Raw genomic sequence first — 17,738 nt, 5'->3', positions numbered from 1 at the left:
TGTGCACCCCCATGTTTATAGCAGCAATGTCCACAATAGCCAAACTATGGAAAGAGCCTAGATGTCCATCGACAAATGAATGGATAAAGAAGATGTGGTATGTATTTACAATGGAACATTATGCAGCCATCAAAAAAATGAAATCATGCCATTTGCAATGACGTGGATGGAACTAGAGGGTATTATGCTAAGCAAAATAAGTCAATCAGAGAAAGATAATTATCATATGATCTCATTGATATGTGGAATTTGAGAAACAAGACAGAGGATAATAGGGGAAGAGAGGAAATAATGAAACAAGACGAAACCAGAGAGGGAGACGGACCATAAGAGATCTTAATCTCAGGAAACAAACTAAGGGTTGCTGGAGTGGAGAGGAGTGGGAGGGATGGGGTGGCTGGGTGATGGACACTGGGGAGGGTATGTGCAATGGTGAATGCTGTGAATTGTGTAAGACTCAAGAATCACAGACCTGTACCCCTGAAACAAATAATACATTATATGCTAATAAAAATTTAAAAAAATTAAAATAAATAAATAGATTTTGGCATTGGTGAAGGATGGGAAAATGGGCAATTTCAAACAGCTTTTTTTTTTAATAATTTGGCACCACATATGAAAATGTAAAGTCCTCAAAAATGCAGGAATCAGAGCTTTTGCTACAGCATTACATGCACTATTAGAATTAGAGTCAACTTAAATGTCCACCAGTTGGGTATTCATTAAATAGATTATGATATATATCCTAAAATGAAACATTCTGCAACCATTATGAAGAATAAGTTGTGCTAATGAAAAAAGGTATCCAGAATACATATTGTTAAAGTGAAAAACAACTGACATAATAGTATGTTTTTTAAAAACTCATATAAGGGGGCACCTGGGTGACTCAATGGGTTAAGCATCTCCCTTCAGCTCAGGTCATGATCCCAGGGTCCTGGGATCGAGCCCCACATCGGGCTCCCTGCTCAGCAGGAAGCCTGCTTCTCCCTCTCAAAAGTCCCCCTGCTTGTGTTCCCTCTCTCACTGTCTCTCTCTCTGTCAAATAAATAAATAAAATCTTTAAAAAATAAAATAAAGAAAATAAAAAATAAAAACTCATATGAGAAATTCAGGGGTGATATTCAAATATTTAACTACAAGACTTGCACAGGCACTAGCCCTAGAGCAGGAAACTAGACAGCCTGCTGGGGCCAGACTTAACCCTTTACTGGCTGCATTGTGGGGGTGCTGGAGGGAAGAGCCAGGGCAGACAAGGTGCTAGCTGGAAATACTTGGAAGGCTTGTGGCCAAAGCTTCTTACCGATAGCACGCTATACACGCAGAGAAAAAGAGAGAGAGACATACCAAACTTGACATGGTACAAGAGGCATTTTCACCCTTTGCTCTATACAATCTTGTTGTTTGAAATTCTAAGAATGAGTGTGGAATTTGGAAAAAGAAAAAAATTAATATAGAGAAGCCACCAGCATGGCCTATTTCCAAAGTCTATCGTTGCATAATTGTGGCACAGACTAACAGAATAAAGGCCAGAAGGAATCCAGGGCCATCTGGAGCCCCAGAAATCCCACACTTCTTACTACTCACAGCTTTAACCCTTTGCTCCAACCCCCTCACTACCACGTCTTGACATACCCTTTTCTATAAAACAAACTGTACTTCTTAAGCAATACATTATTAATTTATTTCCCACATTTTATTAATCAGAGACATTTTACTGTCAGGTAAATCTCCCTATAAACATCAAATTATCAACATTAACACAATGAATTCATATAATCACAGCCCCACATAAAAATATATGACATTCAGATTGACCTATTTGGTCCCATCATGAAACAACTCATATATTTTTGAAACATTAAAACTGTTCCTGGGGCACCTGGGTGACTCAGTCAGTTAAGCATCGGACTCTTGATTTCAGCTCAGGTCATGATCTCAGGGCCATGAGTTTGAGCCCCACCTCTGGCTTATGCTGGGCATGGAGCCTGCTTAAGATTCTCTTTCCCTTTCCCTCTCCCTCTGCCTCCCACCCCCATCCTGCTCTCAAGGGTACGCATGCACTCTCTCTCTCTCTCTCTAAAAAAAAAAAGAAAAGGAAAGAAATATTAAAGCTATTCCTATCCCTTCAAAACCTTTGGCAATGTTAGTTGGAGAACCATCTATCATGTATTATCCAGATGTAGAAATGAGATCCAATGTGTGTGACTTTCCTCCCTGAAAGGGCTGGCCCTGAAAATCCTCACCTCTGGGGACAATCAGGAGAGCTGAAAACTAGCAGGGGTTCAGCTGTGAGGAGGAACAGCAGGCCCCAAAATCTGACCATGGTATCAGATATCTAAGAATCCAGAGCAAGTAGCCAGGCATAAATAAAGCTGGGCAGGAGACATGACTTGTGAGTATTTTTAATAAGACTGTCAGAGCAGTGATTCCCAAAGGGGGAAATATCAAAATGAAATGGGATGGGGGGTTGGAGAATGTAGTTTGAAAAATCATTGTATTTTTATATTTGGAAAAAATAGAAACTATTTTTCCCGTAAAGCCAACTATCAAAAGGAAAGTGCTAGAAAATCTTGGTTGATGAATATTTGTAGAAGAAATATTGATTCTCACACTTCCTGGAAAGAGGAGGTAAATTTTTATGTGACCGTTAAAGGGGAAGTGGTTTGTAAAAATTAGAATTTGTGATTTGCTTTTATGAGCCAATTGAGGTAGGATAGGGAACAGCAGAACACCCTGGGAAAAGCAAGAGGGTATCAGAGGGGGATGTGGCCAGTCATTAGGATAAGTACGAGGGACCTATAATGGGCTGAATGTTCATGTCCCCCCAAAATTCATATGTTGAAATCCTACTCCTCAATGTGATGATATTAGGAGGTGGGGCCTTTGGGAGGTAATTAGGTCATGAGGGTGAAGCCCTCATGAGGGGGATCAGTTCCTCTATAAAAGAGACCCCAGAGATCTTCCTTGACCCTTTCCACTATATGAAGATTCAACAAGAAAAGTGCCCTCTGCCACCGGAAGAGGATCCTTACCCTAATCTTAGATTACCAGCCTCCAGAACTGTGAGAAGTAAATTCCTGTTGTTTATATGCCACCCAGTCTATGATACTTGGCGACTGCAGCCCAGATTGACCAAGACAGAACATTGTCTGCTTGATCCAGCTCTATCTTCAGCAGTTAAATCAGTGCTCGGCACACCGAAGGCACTCAGTTAATGCTCACTGACTGAATGTAATAATGAACATCAAAATCAGGACCAGAAATCAAGTCTCTTTTTCCCCAGTCAATTCTCTAACAGGTCCTAAAATTAATCTTACAGAAGTAAATTTAACAAGTAGCAAAACTGTTAGCTGCCTCTCCTAACACCCATTTTCTCTTCCTCCTTAAATTTTTCAGCCTCTCTTGCAGATACGCTCTGACCAGTGAGATGTAGGGGCAAGCCTTATAAGGGCCTTGTAGGAAGTCTCCATAAAATAAAGGAGGTACACCTTCCTCCTTCCTTCCTCCTGCTGCCAGAAATGCAGACATAATGGGCTGGAGATCAAGCAACCATATAGACCATGGGCTGTGGACACTAAGGATGGCAAATGACAAACAAAAAGATGCAAGAAACCCAGGTCCCTGATGACCGCAGTGACCATACCCACCCCCACCACCGCCGAATCACCTACCTTCAGACTTCTTTTACATGAGAGAGAAAGAAGCTTCTCTATTTTACACACCGAGGGTGGTGTGTAAACTTTGGGGGTTTTCTACTACAGACAGAGAAAGCTGATCCTTACTGATATGCGGGTAAGCCCCCACCCCCCAGGCAACGTGGGCATGAACCGAAAGCTGCCACTCCAGGAAGCGTCCAGTCCTACGACACAGCAGCAGCAACCCAGTGCTGGCTCTATTTGTTACCTGGACCCAGCGTCCCAGTGCCCGAGCCCTCTGGGCCTTGAATCAGGTCCCTGTAAGTCCTAGGACAGTGCTTACGGCAGAGGTTCTCCACCAGCGTGTTGCTTCCTCTGACCACAGTCCTTCCTTCCTTGTTCATGTAGTTCCACAGATGCAGGGCATAGGAGTCATTGAAGCCCAGGTCTCTGTCCCAGACTTCATAGTAGCGCCTCCACTCTGGATAGGAGATGGGGTAAAATCTCTGGGGGTGTAGGAAGGACAAGTTCGAACACCTGAGATCACTCACTTCCTGGAAGTCTCCAAGTTTGCACCACAGTCTCAACATCCTCGTCATCAAACTGGGACCCTGATTGCCCCAAATTTCTGAACTGTAGTGTTCAACAAAGTTTTCCATGCACTCCCACAGGAAGGGGTGGTGGGGGAGGAACCCGAACACCCCGTTACTAGAGTACCGAGAAGACTGTGCAGCCAGAAAGTTCTCCTCGGGGATGGGCCTGATGGAGATGACATCAGTATCCATGTAGATGCCGCCATACTTCCAGATGATGGCCAGGCGGGACGCATCTGAGCTGACGTGGAGCCAGTTTCTCTCCATGCTGGCGTTGATCTGAGAGAACAGGAGCAAGTCAGCCACAGTAGCAGCGGGAAAGGGCGAGGTGTCCCAAAGGGAGGCCAGCTCAGGGCGGCTGAGGAGAAGGAAGCAAGCCAGCTTCTCAAAAATCTACTGCACAAAAGCCCAATTTTGCAAATTTACCAAACTTACCTCCACCCAAAAATTTGCCTTCAAGTGAGAAGTTTATAGCAATCAGTGATAACGGGAAGGTTTTAGCAGCTTTTAAGGATTTTGTGAATTTGCTTTAAAAAAAAAAATTGAAGCAGTGGAATGGTAAAGAAGAAACCCAGCAGGGATTTCACAATAAACCCTTTGAGTCATTTTCAGCAGGGTGTACATTAACCACAAATACGAAACTGTGAAGGATTTCTTGAGTCCTAAAAATGCTAAAAACTGATAAAGAAAAGATACACTAGGAAACTGTAAATAGATCAATATGTATGCTCTTTGAGAAATTGGTAGAGGGCTCTTAAAATGCATGTATGTCTTCTTTCACTAGTTAATTCCTTTGATAATATTCATGGAAGGCCTACTTTCTATGTGCCAAGCTCTGTTATAGTTGCTAAGGAGGTAGCAGTAAACAGATAAAAATCCCTACTGGTTGGAGATAGACAATAAACAAATCAATATATAATATGTTGGGTGTTCATAAGGACTGCAAAGGAAAAAAAGCTGGATAAGGGGACTGTGAAGGGGGCAGAATGGAGCCCTAACTTATCTTGGCTTCCAATAGAAACCTGAATGAAGTTGATGAGTGAACCATGCCGATATCTCAGAGAAGAGGGTTCTAGGTAGAAGGACAGCAAGTGCAAGGGCCCTGAGCTACGAGCACACTCTCTGTGTGCAGGAACAGAAAGGAAGCAGTGTGGCCGAAGCAGAGTAGTGAAGGAGAGGGATAGGAGATGAGGACAGAGAGGGATGGGTGGAGAGGGAAGGCAGATCACATAGGCTGGGGTGAAGACTGAAATTATTTGGAAGGTTTGGAAGAAAGGAGTGATGTGATCTGACTTAGTCTTAAAAAGGTCATGCTGGCTGCTATGTGGAAAACCGACAGGGATGGCATTTGGGAGGTGGCAAGGGCAGAAGCACAGAGGCAAGTTAGGAAAGGCTGTTGAAGTGGTCAGATGTGTCCCAGGGCCCACCTTGTTCCTAAAACTCAACACTGTAAAATTGACTTCAGCTCAGAGGACCTATGCCCTATGGAACATTAGCTCGAAGAAAACATTTATGTCTTACCGAAAGAGGCGTCCATGCTCAAATAAGTTTGGAAAATGCTGGGTTGAATAAAATTAACATTTCTTTAGTTCAAAACTACAGAAACTTTCATCTCCTCATGTACATGATTAGTCTGCGGGGGAAAAAAGGGGGGGTGGCGTATAGTACGCAGCATCTTCCAAGACAATCGGAGCAGAGATTTATTTGTCCAAGGAGCAAAGCACAGTTAAGCTAATGTTCACTAGCCCAGGTGTGGGGAAAGTAGGCCAACACACTGCTTGTTTAGTCCTCCTGGAACACCCTCTAGCAGGCTAGCCCTGAGAGTGACAGGGACCTCTCCAGCGTGTTCCCTCCAGGGGGCCCCCTCCACTACCAGGGCCTGCATCCCTGGCCCGTGGCCTGCCCTACTGCCTCCCAGGGGCTCGTGCTGGTCGCTGCCTATTTGTTGGGGACCCTGTGCAGGCAGCTGCAGGTGAAATCTCAGTATGGTGAGCTGATCCATTACCTCCTGATGAGCCTCAATTTGAGAGCTCCAGGCTCTTCAGGAGAAGAGGTGGGCACACTAGGATCTAGAAGTCCCATGGGGCCAAAGGTACAACTAGCCACTGCCCCCTCAGGCCTGTCACTTAGTCCAGAAATGCCTCTAGCTGGCAGAACCTAGGTGCTAGTGTGTCCTCCCCGCAGGACCGTAGACGGAGTAATGGCCACTCAAAGACCTCAGGCCCAAGAGCCTGGAACATATAAATGTCACCACACGTGGAAAAGGGGTCTTTGCAGATGTGATTACATTAAGGATCTTGAGATGGGGAGATTATTCCAGGTTGTCCTGATGAGCCCTAAATGCTATCACAAGTATCGTTTAAAGACAGATGTAGAGGGAAATTTCACACACACACACACACACACGCACACACACACAGAGGAAAAGGGGATGTGCAGATCTTCACAGGAAAGATTTTTCCCTAGTGTCTCCCTGGGAACTGGGCCCCTGTCAGCACCGTGACATCCACCCAGGGAAATGGATTCGGGCCTTGTGGCCTCCATAACCATAAGAGAACCAATGTTTAGGTCACCCGGTGTGAGGTCCTCTGTTGCAGGAGCCACAGGGAACTAACACAAGAAGGTGCATGGTGGGCTCACTATTGTCTCTTGGCCTGCAAAGCCTAAAGGATTTACAATCTGGCTCTTTACAGAGAAAATGCTTGCTGCCTTTTGGTCTAGCCTACGCTTAGAACTTAGAAAGGATTTTACATGGCCAGCAAATGGTATTATTTGGATGTTGATTTTTAAATTATTTTGGAGTTTTTAAAATAATTTTATTTATAAAATGAACATATTCTCATCACTAAATGCACTCCTAATCCAATCACACAAAAACACCTACTATTACCGTGTGTTGTGTTATTTTCTTCAGGTTGTTTTCTTCCACGTAGATTGGGGGGGGGCACATAGCTAAAACAATTACAGTTAACATTATAATGTAAGTGTATTTATTCCATATCGCATTGTAGTCTTCATAAGATGTCACAGCTAACGCCTTCATAGTGAAGTTATTGAGTGGTTCTACTGTAATTTCCTTAAGAATTATCCAATTGTGGGTCCTCTGTGAGAGAAATATTTAATTGAAATATTATTTCCTATTATGCTATGTTACTAAGATGAAGATTACAAAATTCTCAAGAGCTCCAGGAGTTTCTTGGTCATATCTTAATATAATCCGATCTCATATAGCAGCACTCTCTGCCTGATCCTTCACGAATTTTCTATTCATATCATTTTCAAATTAAATATTGCCTAGGTTCCCACTCAGATGCAAAAAAAATTAACATAGGTGGGTTTAAATAAATGAAAAATAAGTGGTCATACCCCCAGAAAGGATCTAGAAACTCATTCAGTTAAGAATAGTCTCAAAAGAAACCTTATTCCTAAGAAATAAAGCTGGAGGCATAAGACACGAGGCTCGAGATGAACCTAACTTAAGTCTCTCCTGTTTATTTGAATCAGGACTCAACGCTGTAGAAAGAAGACCAGGATCTGGGTTCTAGTCCCATCTCTGACACTGAGTCCTTGCGTTCAGTTTACCTATCCACAAAATGAGCAGATGGGACCCCTTTTCTGCAGTCCCTCCCAACGCTGACCTCCTAAGATTCTCTGAATACTTACGCGAGTGAACCATGAAAGCAACGGTGTGTCTTCAAACAGCCTTTTCATATCCAAAGGGAAGAAGAAAACATTGTCTATTGCTGAGAGGAGGGAAAAGCCTGGGTAAGTGCTGTTTGAGGGCAGCCGTGTGGTATCATAGAGACCCTTCATGAAGAATGCCACGGGTTGCCCAGGGTAAATCTTGGCAGCAGACTCCACAGCACAAGAGACCAGCGGAGTTGGCTCCATTCTCTCCGAGGTCTCTATGAACACAATGCCGCGCCCATGGCCCAGGAGGGTTTCCAGGTCCTGCTGGGACTTTTGGGGAGGAAGGCAGGAGAAGAGACAGCGGGACTTCACATTCAGCTGGTAGAAGAAGACACAGACAAGCAACAGGACGACCAACAGGGAATGCTGGAGCTCCTTCAGCATGTCTACGTCTATCTCCTGGCCCGCTCCTTTAAAGCAACACAACTCATTACAAAAATACACTCACAACACCTGATAAAGATGGCACACAAGAAAATGAGCCATGAATATCACCCTGAGGATATCCTCAAAAAAAAAAAAATAGGATCAAATCAAGTACAGTAATAGTAAAAAGAAAAATGCATTCACTAGGGTTTATCTGAGGAATCTGAGGATGATTCAAAACAGGAAAATAATCATTCATCCTTTTGAGTGGCCCAGAAAGCAACAGGCATGGAGAACATCACTACATGAGCTATGGTAGAAAGTTTTCTGAAGTTTACCCCAGGTTGTCTAGCTTCAGTTTGCAGGGCTTCAGGGAAACAGACATTTTTGGTTCTCAGGGTTTCCAAGTCAAGAGAATGGGAGAAACTTAAAAACCTTCTTTGGAGAGTCATAGCCAGGTATTTGAGGAAACTAGAAGGACTCAGGATCTGGCCCAATTTTATAGGCACACAACAAACATTTGAAGTCAATTAATCAGAACTAGAATCTAACATCTACAGTGGGTGTGTTGTTGCAATTTATTTTTTCTCCCTAAAAGCACCCTCATTTCTGTCAAAGATAGCCAAATTAAAACTAATTCATTTGGGAAAAAAAAAAGTCCATTTTTAACTAGTTTGGCCTAATTAATTTACAGCAAGAATAATGATTGACCATATGGGTTTTTTAAAAAAATCTGCTTTTGCTGGAACTTTTTACTAGGAATTTCACATTGAACTTTTAATAGCCTCTCAAGGCCAGAAGCCAAGCCAAATACATGCCATCAGACTCACCTACAATACCTGGAGATTTGGGGGAATTCCTCTCTTCCTGTGGTCCCCAAAATATCCTGAGGTTCCTGTACCTGCCAGGAAGTGCATTCTTTACTCACATGGTAAGGCTCCTGGGAACTCTATAAGCAAAGTATCAGGCCAGTATTTCCAAGGGGCTTTATTGACTCCATAAAGCCACCTTCACTCCTTAAAGCTCTCCAGTCATATCTGAGTCTACGCATGTGTTTCTCAAATATGACATTCCAGTTAAAGCCTTGGTATTACAGCCAATGTTTTCAATGGTGTCCTGTTACAAGGAGAACAGATTCTCATTGGATTTATGTAAATGACTATAATTGCCACGAGAGAAAGAATACTCAGGGTTTCTGAATTCTGGAGGGTTCAGATAGGGAGAAAAGATAATTGTTTTTATTTGCTTACAAAGAAATATTTTATCAAATTCCTATTAACTCATAGATACCTTAAGAGAAAAGGTTTCCTTAAATCTGAAAGAGCAAACATTAGAGAACGAGCAATGTTTAAACAAGACTCATAAAACCTATAATCATCTTTTTCAATTCACTTAGTCTCATGTTATTCATTCTTGTTCTGTTTGAATGCAGTTTTTCCATTAGTTCTAGAGATTCTTACCCAGTTTAGTTTTATGATCTTAAAGATATCAGAGACCTGTGTTTATCAAAAGTCCTTTTCATGAGTCTCCTTGAGGCCGAAACACATTTGCAAGAGCATCAGGACAATAACTGTCAATGACAAAAAAACTCAAAAATGGCCGTGGTTGAAAGTCTGATGGGAGTGTATCAGAATGCAGCTGACAAGGAAATTTGGTTATTTTTGTGACACACAACATTTCCATAAGTAGAATTGCAAGTGATGACATTATACCAGGACATATTAAAGCTTTAGGAATTTTTTATATAATTTTTGCAACAGTTATAGCATTTACCCATACAATGTAACTTAAGAAGGTTTATCATCATTTGTTTGACAATGCTTCCCATGTAACTTAACATACCAAATAAACAACTCTAATTAGTCAAAAAGACTCCATTTAGAATTTGAATTTGGGAGAAGTTTGTTAAAAACCTCAGAGATTTCTAAAGCACATGCCTAAATAAGATTACAGATCATTACAAAACCTAAAACATAATTAATCCAAAAAAAGAAAACCTTAATTAATCTGTTTAACAAAGGTGGCCTTAAGAGATTCTAAAAGCAAATACAGCATACATAGTTGTTAACAAAATTTAGCTCTTTTAATATTGAGAAGTTTTAATTTTCTTAAGTAATCAAAAAAAAAAAACTGATGAAGACAAAACATCTTTGTTTTTTCTGGGCAGAAAAAGAAAAAAAAACTTTGCTCATAATTTCTTATCAAGAGCAGACCAACAATCCAAGAAAACTTAGTCTTTTTTTTTTTTTTAAGATTTTATTTATTTATATGAGACAGAGAGAATGAGAGAGAGAGAGCACATGAGAGGGGGGAGGGTCAGAGGGAGAAGCAGGCTCCCCGCCGAGCAGGGAGCCCGATGCAGGACTCGATCCAGGGACTCGATCCAGGGACTCGATCCAGGGACTCCAGGATCATGACCTGAGCCGAAGGCAGTTGCTTAACCAACTGAGCCACCCAGGCACCCGAAAACTTAGTCTTTTTAACTGAGAGAAAAACCAAATTCCAATCTTACACTAGTGCACTTTTAAAATTCATTCATTCCAATCTTAGTCTTGACCATGTATAAAATTACTTTCCAAAGATTCTCCTTCACGAACCTTTTATTTTTTTAATTTAATTTAATTTTATTATGTTATGTTAGTCACCATACAGTACATCATTAGTTTTTGATGTAGTGTTCCATGATTCATTGTTTGCGTATAACACCCAGTGCTGCATTCAATACGTGCCCTCCTTAATACACATCCCCCCATCCCCCTCCCCTCTAAAACCCTCAGTTTGTTTCTCGGAGTCCATAGTCTCTCATGGTTCGTCTCTCCCTCCGATTCCCCCCCTTCATTTTTCCCTTCCTTCTCCTAATGTCCTCCATGCTATTCCTTATGTTCCACAAATAAGTGAAACCATATGATAATTGACTTTCTCTGTTGGCTTAGTTCACTTAGCATAATCTCCTCCAGTCCATCCATGTTGATGTAAAAGTTGGGTATTCATCCTCTCTGATAGCTGAGTAGTATTCCATTGTATATAGGGACCACATCTTTTTTACCCATTCTTCACGAACCGTTTATAACTTTCTTTTTCCATTTAGACTTTGTCCTAACGTTTTCCTCTCTAAACAACCAGTCTCATTTCAGGACTAAATTATTTTTTTTCCTCAACAAAAATGTGTCCTCATTCTTTATACAAGATGTATCTCTCACTTTCCTAGCTACAGAGTTGCTTTCCATATTATTTCCAACAGTCTCAATCACATTTATCAGAATTTTAATTCTTAAAAACCTCAGTCTCTAGTGAAAACTAAGTAGTAACCAATTAGGAGCTGTCTGTTACATCAGAATTTTTTAAATTGGCCAATTTATGGATATATTTCATAATTTCTAAAAATGTGTTTTTTCATAGTACAATTTTCAATAAGGCATAATACATGTTTATAAATAGACCCAAATTTATCTTTAGTTTCTCTGTAATAAGAGGCAAAAGCAAATAAACCTATGTTTAGTAACTACTATTTCAGTATTTTACCTTATTTAAAAACTATTCATTCAATTTATTTGCTTTTAACAATTACGCATGAATACTTCATGAGACAGACAAAATCAACCATTATTTTAAATCATCTTTGCTGACAAATTGCAACAGAGATAACAAGCTTATTTGACCTTTAGTGAACCTTGGTAAAATAAAAGTTTTAAATTTAATGTTGACAACTCTAAAGACATGTCTATTTTTTTATTTTATTTTTATTTTTTTTGGAAGGGTAGGAGCCTTATTTTATTTTATTTATTTATTTATTTAGCATATAATGTATTATTGGTTTCAGAGGAAGAGGCCAGTGATTCATCAGTCTTATATAATAACCAGTGCTCATTACATCATGTGCCCTCCTTAATGTCTATCACCCAGTTACCCCATCGCCCCCACCTCTCTCCCTTCCAGCAACCCTGTCTATTTTAATTAAACCAACAAACTTGAATTTTAATTTATCAAAGATTATCCCAGATCACATGAACTTGAAAAACATCTGGATTAGTTCTTACCTTTCTGAGTTTTAGAATGCCCAATTTTTACAAGTGTTTGCCTGTAAGCCAAATAAAAAGAGCTCTTTCACAAGTTAATTTTTAGCAGTGCCATCCGGAGGTAGAGAAAATATCTCACATTTATAACACATATGGACACATATACACAAACAAGATGCCACCAAAATTAAGCCTTTGTTTCACTAATATTTGTGGAGAGGACATTATAGACCTAATTCCCAAATATCTCTTTTACAAAACAAATCTAATCATAAGGTACCATTATAATCTATGGATCCATTAATGAGTCATTTTCCATTTTCCAATTAGAACATGGCCAGTTTTGTCCAAAGATACCAAAAGCTACAGCAACAAGTAAGCCAAATGAAGCCCAGAGTGCCTCTGTGGTTATTGGTGCCCCCCGCCAAAGTTGGGGGCTTCGCTGATTGAACCGGCAGACCGTGCACCTGGGCAGTTCGCTTCAGTCGAAATCATGGGCAGAGACATGGGAAAGTTTCCTCACTAGACAACCCTATAAATTGATTCTAACTTTGCAAACACAAGGTTCGATGAAAAGAAAAGCAAAGCATCACCACAAAGAAGCAATGGACAAACCCCAGTAGTCCAAGAGCCTGGTGATCTGGAAAGGGAATTGATTCCCTGATTTCAGTGACCTGGGTTTAGGAAGGGCGCTTTTGCTCTGAGGTCCCCCTTGTGGTGTGCGAACTGCCTGTCAGTCTCAGGAGGGCAGCTTCGTCAGCCTCCACTGACAAGGCAGTCCCCACACCTCCCAAGTCAGTGTCGCTCCCCAGCACCCCAGACGGGAGCACTTAGTAACCGCCTTTGGAGCCATCCTTTGCTCAGGGAGTCACCTGCCTTCAGTCCAGAGCCTCCTCCCAGCCACGATCAGGTATCCACCGTTGCCCCTGGATGCTCTGGTGTGAACAGGGAGGTCCCCTCCCGAGCAGACTTCGGATCCTGACATAGCAGGTCCTACATCAAGGAAGGTAAACTGGTCCCACTCGTCTACGGCTTCCTGTTCCCATGTGCCCAAGGCTCCCCAGGATAGCTCTTTGGGTCTCCACACACACCTCTTCCTTTGCAACTGAATTTATTCTCTGAAACTAGGAATTCTAGGTTCAGCATGGCTTGGCATCTTCCCAGAGTTCCCTAGCATTGGATAGATTGGTTTTCTTTCCTTGCAGAGGGGAGGGGAGAGCAGAGCTCCTGCTCCCCACTCTGGGGTAACTAGAGGGCTCTGTTTGGGGGGAGCGATACTTTCCTAGATACATCCCGTGTCTCAGGTACTCACCTACCCTAATGCCTTCCAACTGCTTGCACAGAGGCCAAAATCACTGAGCAGGGGGTCGAGTTAGAGAACAGAGAAGTAGTTGGTGGTCTTTGTCCCAGGGATGAAAGTATGCATTGGTGATGCCCTGAAATCTTAAAGCACAAAAAGTAGGACCTGCCTGCCCAAGAACTAAGGAGAGGGTATGATGGAAAGAACACTGAGCTTAGAGTCTTGCCTCTACCCAGCCCAGGCTGAGGGCACCAGGACAATACCCCAGTCTGCCTGGAGCCTCAGCTCCCTCGTGCGCTCTGGAAGATAACTGACTGCAGGCCCACGGTGAGCGTGAATGAGCTCTCTGGAAGGCAAAGATGCAACGCTCACTGTCCACCACGGCGAAGAAGAGACAAAAAGAACATGATGACTGTAGATGGCATTTGGACTCCCTGATGACAAACATTAAGTTGTTTTCAGATGAACAAAATCTATATCCCAGTAAACCTTGAAAAAGGAAATCCTCGGCCCTGTGTGAGAGGGGATGAGTCACGTGCAGAAGCCAGCAGTGGGTCCCTGGTACCTGGGGGGGGGTCTTTTAGGGTCCCAGCGTGAGGTCCTTTCTAAGTCCCTCTGAGGGGGTCTCCTGTCACCTGAGCCACTCTCTCAGAAACCTCCCAGGGCCCCCAGATCCATCCCTTCAGTCTTTCCTCTTCCCTCAAGAGCAGAACTGCCTTTCCTTCCTTTTGCTCCCCTTTCTGTTCTCTCTGGCTGGACCACGCTAACCTTCTGTGTCTGTGGTCAGGTGCCCCAGCAGCAGCTCCTAACCAGAGGCTCAAGGGTGGACTTCAGGAGACCCTGAACCCTGGGGTCACAGCTTGCAGCAGTCCCTTTACCTGGATGCCACCTATCCATAGCTTCTCCTACGTGTCACATCAGGAATGTCCTTGCTCTTTGACCCTTTGTGACATTAACTCTGTTCAAAACTCATCAAAATATCTTCACCACACAATCGCAAGCCTTCTCCAACCAGCCAAGCAGCCCCTAAGGACCTCGATGTAGATATCTGAGTAGACACGTACAAAAGAACTATTTTCCTTTGAGGAGTGGATGGGTCCGAATACACTGGTGACAGTCACATGGGCATCTAGGTAGTGGCCACTTTACTAGGAGTTTCTACCACTTGTGAAAGATTTTTTACTTCCCCTGTTGCAATGTAAGCCCTACTTGGTCAGTCCCATGGACTATGAAGCCTGGTGCTTGCTACTAAGTAATAAGACCTTAGGAAATGTGGATTGCTATAGACCCAAAGAAATGAACAGGACGGAAAAAACTCTGCGTCCGGTGTTCTTTGGATTTTACAATGCTATTCTTTGGATGTTTGGAATTAGTACCACAAAAATAAAATAAAATAAAAAATAAAAAGCAGTACCGGGAAGAAAACCACAGAACTACAGCAGAAATTTCCCCAACACTGTAGCCCTATGGATAACTTCTGATAACCTCAACTGTAAGTAGTTCCGTGTTTGAGCCTCAACTCCCTCTGCCATAAAGGACTCACTGTATTGAGAAGGAAAAGGTAAAGGCATTTTCAACAATAAATGTTTGTTGAATTGAATTACACGTGGAAAGCACACTTCTCAATTCTGTAGCTTCTTTGAACTCTGATTGACTGTAAGAAGGAAATATGCAAGCGCACAATACTTGTCCTATTTACTTTGGAACTGTGGGGACCACAGTTCCGGTTTTTAACTTATTTGTTGATCAAGTCGGACTGATAAATTTGTTAAAGCATTCAACTATCAATAGGACAAAATCAATATGGTGATATCTTACCAACGTTGTTAATTTCTTTCACCACTGTTCTGAAGCTGGAACAAAGACTGGAGTGTTGGGTTTATATGAACAGTGAGGAGATAGCTGGACAGAGGCAGTTCACTGCAGAGTGAGAAATGATCCATTAACCTCACACTTGGGAACCCATGGGAGAGTCATTGGAGCACATTAAAGAGTGACATTATCAACATTAAATCTTGAAAAAAAAATGTTTTTACTAAAGATCAGTGAGTTCGTGCCGGAGTAAGATCCCCTTGTCCCGGGGCAATATTTTGAACTATTCTGCATTTTTAAGAAATTTGTTCTAGCTTTGTGTTTCTGGAAATACTGCTCTTTGTTCTCCATTCAGCCATACCAGTTAAATATGCTCCTGTTGACAAAATTTTACGTAGCCATCAAGCATGTGTGTCTGGGTTTGTTCTGGAAATTACTGTATCTACACGTCACTTCCCCCCTTTTTAAAACTGCACCTGCAAGTAAAAGAAGAGATGGGGATCAAGGCAGGGAGATGAGAGAAAATAATTGTTCTCAGTGAAACCGTTGTGCCCCAAACACCAGAATTTCAAGCTAAAGAACAGAATCTGCAAGAAGCCCCCAGCAAACAGTGGGCCAGGCCGAGGGTGGAAGACTGAAGGCACTTTGCTATTACACCCTGTAAGTCAGTATTTCATTTCTTCTTCCTACAAGGATTTGGGAACATCTTTGGAGCCATTTGTGCCAAGTGTCCACATGGCACAGGAACTTTATAATGATTGAGTGGCCATGAGAATCAGCATTTCCCAATTTGGCCGAAAGAAACGGTTATAGACTGAATGTTTGTGCCCCGCCCCCACCAGTACCAAAATTCTTATGTTAAAGCCTTAATCCCCCTGTGATGGTTTTTGGAGGTGGGGTCTTTCAGAGGGAATTAGGTTTAAATGAGGTTATGAAGTTGGCATCCTTTTTTTTTTTTAATGAGAGAGAGAGCACATGAGAGGGAAGAGGGCAGAGGGAGAAGCAGACCCCCTGCCGAGCAGGGAGCCGGATGCGGGACTCGATCCAGGGACTCCAGGATCATGACCTGAGCCAAAGGCAGTCACTTAACCAACTGAGCCACCCAGGCGGAAGTTGGCATCCTTTAAGAAGAAGATGAGATCTCTCTCTCCCTGAGCATGTACCAAGGAAAAACCATGTGATGAAGACAAGATATATATAAACCAGGAAAAGGATCCTCACCAGGAACCCAACCTGTACCCTGATCTTGGACTTCCCAGCCTCCAGAACTGTGAACAGCAAATGTCTGCTGATTAAGCCACAGGTCTACAGTGTTTTGTGATAGCTGCCCAAATGACTGGAAAGAAACCCCATAGTAAGTTTTCTCTGATTTCCTTTCATATATTTCATAAGAATCTATTTTTGAGCCATCGGTGAGTTTGGAACTTGTCTTAAGATTTGAAGAATTGAACCCAGGCCTCCAGTGGGGGAAAGGACAACTTCATTTGCAATAGAAACCCATAATGGGTGTAATTGTCCTCCTTACCTGAGACCTCTCTGCCTTCCCTTCCTTTTGTCCTTCCACACACCTCTTGTTTGTCCTCTTGTTATGCTTTCTTTCCGTAAATGGAGCCTCCTGGTCTCCCCTATCTCAGTGCCTAACAGCTTCACCATGCACCCTATGCCCAAATCAGGAAATCAAGGGGTCATTCTTCACTCTTCCCTTCCTTACCCCTCCTGTACAAGCTATGTCAGTTCAGGTCCTCCAAAAAGCAGACACAGGACCAGATTAATTATACAAGAATTTTTATTAGCAGAAATGCCTATGTGAGAGAAAATAAGAAGGTTGCTGTATGAGGCTGGAAAGCTGGAAAATCCCAGTGGGAGTCTGAGAAGCTTGGGTGGAAGTGTCCTGAGCCACCTTGCTGACAGTTGTCCTTGTCTACATGGCAGGTTCAGCAGGGCCATCAGAGAGTCCTCAAACCAGTCAGCCATTAGAGGAGGGCTGTATCTCCCAGGAACGGGTCTACTCCGGATTCTTGCTACATCAGTCACTAGAAGCCCACAGAAGAGTCGCCTAAGCACAGCTCAGCGATGCATTTCACAGAGCAGTAGCTGGTCCTTTGGTCACTTAGGCATCCTCTGGTTGGGTGTCCTTGAGGCACATCCTCATGGCTGCCAGTGCACCCCTTGAGCTGTACAGATCTACTTCTCCACATAGTTTCAGGGAGCAGTGCTTCCATGTTTCCCAGGGGCCTTTCTTCCCGAGGGAAACTACTAAGAAGGAGGTTAGAGGGTACCTGGGTGGCTCAGTTGTTAAACGTCTGCCTTTGGCTCAGGTCAT

At 42.7% G+C, this 17,738-nt stretch overlaps 1 protein-coding gene across 1 annotated transcript; it reads right to left on the bottom strand.

Annotated features, from left to right (window-relative positions):
- Positions 1-3,895: 3,895 nt before the first annotated feature.
- Positions 3,896-8,305, bottom strand: A4GNT (alpha-1,4-N-acetylglucosaminyltransferase). The gene is made up of 2 exons (XM_045903704.3): positions 7,895-8,305; positions 3,896-4,510 (listed from the first exon to the last, which is right to left on the bottom strand). The coding sequence occupies exons 1-2, from the start codon at positions 8,303-8,305 to the stop codon at positions 3,896-3,898; spliced, it is 1,026 nt and encodes a 341-aa protein (XP_045759660.1).
- Between the last annotated feature and the right edge of the window lie 9,433 nt (positions 8,306-17,738).

This window comes from Mirounga angustirostris, unplaced genomic scaffold (genome assembly GCF_029215605.1).
Source record: "Mirounga angustirostris isolate CCGP_5_RB_7025 unplaced genomic scaffold, mMirAng1.0.hap1 SCAF_1, whole genome shotgun sequence".
Lineage (NCBI taxonomy): Eukaryota > Metazoa > Chordata > Mammalia > Carnivora > Phocidae > Mirounga > Mirounga angustirostris.
Note: the sequence above shows the minus strand (reverse complement) of the source record. Positions and strands in the feature narration are given on the sequence as shown.